General features: G+C 42.3%; 1 protein-coding gene across 16 annotated transcripts in view; it reads right to left on the minus strand.

Annotated features, from left to right (window-relative positions):
- Positions 1 to 5,000, minus strand: part of Rdl (Resistant to dieldrin) — a 128,989-nt gene that overhangs the window by 105,839 nt on the left and 18,150 nt on the right. For 2 of the 16 annotated variants that reach the window (XM_086551029.1, XM_086551032.1), the window contains exon 2: positions 2,992 to 3,218. The exons of the other annotated variants lie outside the window; for them this stretch is intronic. In XM_086551029.1, the coding sequence (XP_086407155.1) occupies positions 2,992 to 3,218 (227 nt within the window). The remainder of the gene's footprint in view (positions 1 to 2,991; positions 3,219 to 5,000) is intronic. 16 annotated transcript variants of the gene reach the window in all.

The following is a 5,000-nucleotide window of genomic DNA, read 5'->3' on the forward strand; positions in this document are numbered from 1 at the left end:
TACAAGATCTAGGACACTGTGAGCAGCACATGAGGATCATTGGTTGTGGCTAGGTTGGGCAGCTGCTTGAGAATCCTTTATGAAAGGTACTTTTGAGGTCTTGAAAATGGACATTACACTGGTATTACGACCTGCATCCAGGAGAATTAATCCTTGGATTACTGAAATGCCAAAATATTACATTATATAAAACAAGCTATCAATAAATAGGATATTTCATATTTACATATACATACATAATATACATAACAAGAGATTAAGAATCTGAAACCACCATGAAGTGTCATGGTAGAACATTAGCTGATCCTGGCCGCAACCAAGACCTGCCAGGGACCCAGGCATGTACCATGGTCTGTGCCGAAGTACTGCTACGGGGTGTATTGGCGTGTCGTGGCAAAAGACAAGAGATAGAACAGGAACGAACAAAGGTGTGAAAAAAAGAAACAATAAAAAGGAGAGCTGTAGAACAAGATGGTGATATCAATCCATCATCCTTAATGATGGTATTCCAACCAGACAGGAGAACAGAGTGAGTATATTGTGGCATGTAATAGAATGGATGCTGGGGCCACGTCCGCCTGAAAATGTGAAAATTACACATTATGATTAACAGTGGAAATATCGATCGTTCTTGGGGCGAACTCCAACTCTTGTTCATCAGAGTTTTTTTTTTGTTTTCCTTTTATCATTATTTTTTTTTGGAAGATGAAAAGAGGCCAAGAAACATGGGGAAGGCTTCCTTTTTTTCTTGTACTGAGTGTTAGATAAGTTTTTTTCTTTCCGTGGATTTCAGCTTTCAGTACACAGAAAAAACTGAAGGGTAACGTTCAGTAAGCTTGTATGGATATGGGGATAACGTTTGTAGCAGTCAGATTTCCACATGTGTTATTATAACACATGGTATTGACAATTCTTTTTTTAATTACTATTATTCATTGTTATTTTGTTTTCGTTATACTATTCCTTTTAGTGAATTTTGTTCCGGTGTGTAATCTTCATACATTTGAATTACTGAATGCTACAAATAATCTTGGTATTCAAATGACTCTAAGGGTATTTAATACTGCATGTATTATGTCAGGGAACCATTAGAACGACTGGAGATATGTACCATGTATTTTTGGGGGTGAATTCTTTATATTTCTAGTTTAATATTCAAGTATGATAAACGCACCCTCAACTGCTTCACACTTGGTACTGTGGAGTTTTTTTTTTCTTCATCTAGAAATTGATTTTTATAGAGGGAGAATCTATTATCTTTGGACAGTGACTTGTACGACTTTTTTTTCTTCTCTGTTAATAAACTCCATTAGTTTTCGTAGCTTTGTATTGGGATTAACTATTTTACCGATGGATTTGTGACATTATCGGTCGTGAGAATGAGAGTTTTGGATGTTCAAATGTCTATCTTGATGATGAAAATCGCTCGACTACCTAATAACAAATTCAAATCTACAAAATCATAGAAAATAGAAGAAGAACTGAGAGGCAGATATGTGAGTTTTTTTGTATATCTTTTTTATCTTCATGGACGTTGCGTATTGATGATATTTTTCCAATAAAGGACAGGCAATGAAGACGTAAAACCTGGACAGATAACCAAGTACTTCAGCACGCTTCACTGTTTATAAACGTACGCACTGCAGCACTACACGCGGTATGAGGATAGAATGGGCAAGAATATAATATACGGGTTAACTTCCAGTAACAGAGGCACACATACGACCAGGGCATTTGCGCTCAAGCAGCCAGCTGGAAGGGGGGTGTCACCAATCTGAGGGAGTTTTGTAGGTAGGAAAGTCATATTTTTAAGCGGCAGAGCGAGGGAAAAGGAGTTTAGGCACAGGTAGTCTCCAAGTAACGAGCCAACCCTCGTACGCAGCTCAGGGCGGCAAACCTGCGCATCAGGTGACATCCTGTGACAAATGAGCGTATTCTCTACTGAAACTGTTTGTCTAAGGGCCAGCGTAGGAAAACAGATTTTTCTTCTTTTGTAGGGATGGAAGAAGGGAAGGGAGCAACTTCGAATATTCAAGCGATGGGTAGGTTCTTTGCAACATTATACAGGTCAGGGACTGCTCATGGGGAGGGTTGAGTGCAGAGCTTCTAAAGTTTTCTATAAGCGAAGCAACATTTATTCCAAAGAGACAGACACAGAGGAAGTTTTCGCATCATACAATAGAGAGAAAGAGAGTCGGGTAAGGGTGAGAAAGAGCACACGTGGAGTGATTGAGTCAAGCTCGATAGTTCACGAAGAGGAAAGCAATCGTACATTACAGGAAGATCCAGTGCTATACCGAAAGCTTGAAGGTGGTAACCTAACAGTTAACCTGGCCGCAAGCACACCCTATTCACTGCCCGGGTAGTCCGCTGGGAGACCCCGATGAGGCGCATAAGAGGCACAAGGTTAATGCTTAAGGTAACAAGGCTCGGAAAGGAAGGCGTTGGCTGAGAAGATCTCGGGAAGCTGCTGACAAGTCCATGGGCTCTGGTTCTACGCAGGCCTGGAAGCCCAACAGTTACCATAACGAGACTACCGTCCGGGGGGAAAGGGTAATGAGGAAAGGTGCCATCGATGTACCTTGCAGGATATCAGCTCGATCTATTATGGTGTAGGGTTGTTTGTTAGGCTTTGAAGGGGTCGAAAAGAAGGCTAAGGAATTCTATATTGCATATGTTTTCGTCGCACGCGAGTGTACTACTAAATCCGTCAGCAGAGATTACAATCAGTCATATATGATCTGCAAGGTATCTCATCGTCAGGACAGGGCAAGAGACTTGTGTAAAGAACGAATTCATTTTTGACTTGCATCAGTTTTAAGCAGCGGAAAGGAAAGTTGTTTTTGAAAGAGTTCCCGTGTTCCCCTAATTTCAATGCTCAGAACTAAACCTGCACCGTCGCAGTCGATCTCGAGGTCGTTTCCGGGAGTTCCTCCTTAGCATGGAATGCACACCTTCAGACGGAGGAGAATGACTTTCAACTGTATTTACCTTATACTCCTCAACACTGTGCCGTTAGATGAGATCCGCAAGAGTTCATTGGGCGTGGTCAGTGTGTGGTAGTATGCCCGCTTTTCATTTGGAAAGAACGTATCGGGCACCCAAATTTTTTCGGTGTAGTCTGTGCTGACTTGGATTTCTTCCAAACCTTTATGTGTACTGAAATCTAATCGTGGATCTGTCCACGATTGCCGAAAATAGAAATCCATTGTGAAATCCTGAAGAATAAAAAGAGAAAAAAGGTATAATGAAATAGTTGTGGTGATAAAAATTTATAAGAAGAGAATTTACACCTTAAGCCTAACGAGAGATCAAGTTGTTAAGGAGCCGGGTCAACAGTCAGTCGCCTCTCTGACCAAGCCATTAAAAGGGCCGTTAATTTGGATTTTCTTTCAGCGATACATCAAGTCATGGCTCAGGACTAATGATTTCTGCTGTGGAGATGATACAGGCAACCTAGTAACTGCAGTAGTTCTCGCGAGAGCCGCTCATTACGCTCTCTGTAATCACAGTGTTCTCGAATCCTCTTGAGAGATTAAGGTTCAAATCTTCCTTCTGTTAGCCTACAAGCAGATGATGACTGGAGTGCCGGGGTGACGAAACAGGAGACAGAGGGATAGATTCAGAAGCGGCGAGCGGGAGGAGGCGGAGGAGGAGGGGGGGAGTTTTGTTAAGCAAGCGCGGTGATTATAATATTCTAGAGAACTAATATAAGGTCGTCCCGAAGAAGGCGTGTCGGTATCGGGTACCTAGTCTCCGGTGCTGTGCTGTGCTTACCGTGCGCCAGCTGATGCTTTACATTCAGCTGGTACCTCCATAGAATACACACGCTGAGGGTGGGTGGAGAAGAAGTTTGAAGCTACTTATCAAGGCAGTCTCTCACACGGTTCTTCTAATGCCAACTTAGATCTTTACGAAAATGGCAGATTTTCAGTCTATTGTAAGAGAATGTGAAGACTAACAATCAAGAGGTGCTCAGTCAACTAAGATTACATTGACTTGGCCAGTGTCTGTCTGAAATTTCAAGGCCCGTCATGTCAGAGACAGAGAATCTTCTGTGTCAAGGAAATATGTTATCAGCTTAGATCTGCAGGTGCAGTCTTGAGTGTGCCACTAGCAAACTAACTAAAGTTGCTAAATGAGCCGGCTAAGAGAATCGTGATTTAAAAAATCCTCTTGATTACGAATCTAACTCTGGATACTAGCATAAAAGACCTAGAGAGGCACCACACAGTTGTGGTAAGGAGCATATGTGGTAAAGAGCACTCCTACATGGAGCAAGCACTCTAGGCTATATGACTAAGTGCAGGTGGACAGAGAGAGCTGCCCCGGGGGACTTTCAAAGGGGGACTCGTGCGCCTCTCACCTCCAGGCAGCAAGGCTGCGGTAAGGGTAGTAAAACTGAGATCTCCCCTGTTAATGGCTTTTAAGAAGAATGGCTTGACTTGGGGAAAGGGATCGAGCAGTGGTTTACGAAGAGAGAAAAGCTAAAGCACTAATTTTTTTACGAATCACTGGATCGGAGAAGGGTTAGGTGGAGGGATGGTTGAGGAGTTGTTGCTTAATACCTGCCTGAAGGTTGTCCTATGAAAGATGATCTTCAGCAGATAAAGTGTAAGCTAGCATTCACTTGCAAACATTCCATACAAGCCTCATAGACTGTTGTTTTTTTTAACTCCGTTTATTTTCTTTTCTTCAAGGTAACATGCATGATTAACCTGGTTATCTCAGTTGACACTAGAGTACACTGCTCAGTTTGGCACATGGCTTATCCAGCCATGAAGACCGTTTGCCACATGCAAGCGTTACCAGTGATAAAGGGACGAGATTGAGCAGAGTAGTGCTGAGTGCTGTTCAAGTAACTTGGCAAATAGCGTGCGATTTGTTCTAACAGGTCTCACTTTACTATCAAGGATTTTAGCGTTATATGCATGATGTATATATGATTGACACGTAGTCTTCACGACAGCACTATCATCCATGTCCTATGTGCTTGTCTG

The sequence above is a fragment of the Penaeus japonicus genome, unplaced genomic scaffold, assembly GCF_977035675.1.
Source record: "Penaeus japonicus unplaced genomic scaffold, GWHDUDI00000001_assembly GWHDUDI00000024, whole genome shotgun sequence".
Classification (NCBI taxonomy): domain Eukaryota; kingdom Metazoa; phylum Arthropoda; class Malacostraca; order Decapoda; family Penaeidae; genus Penaeus; species Penaeus japonicus.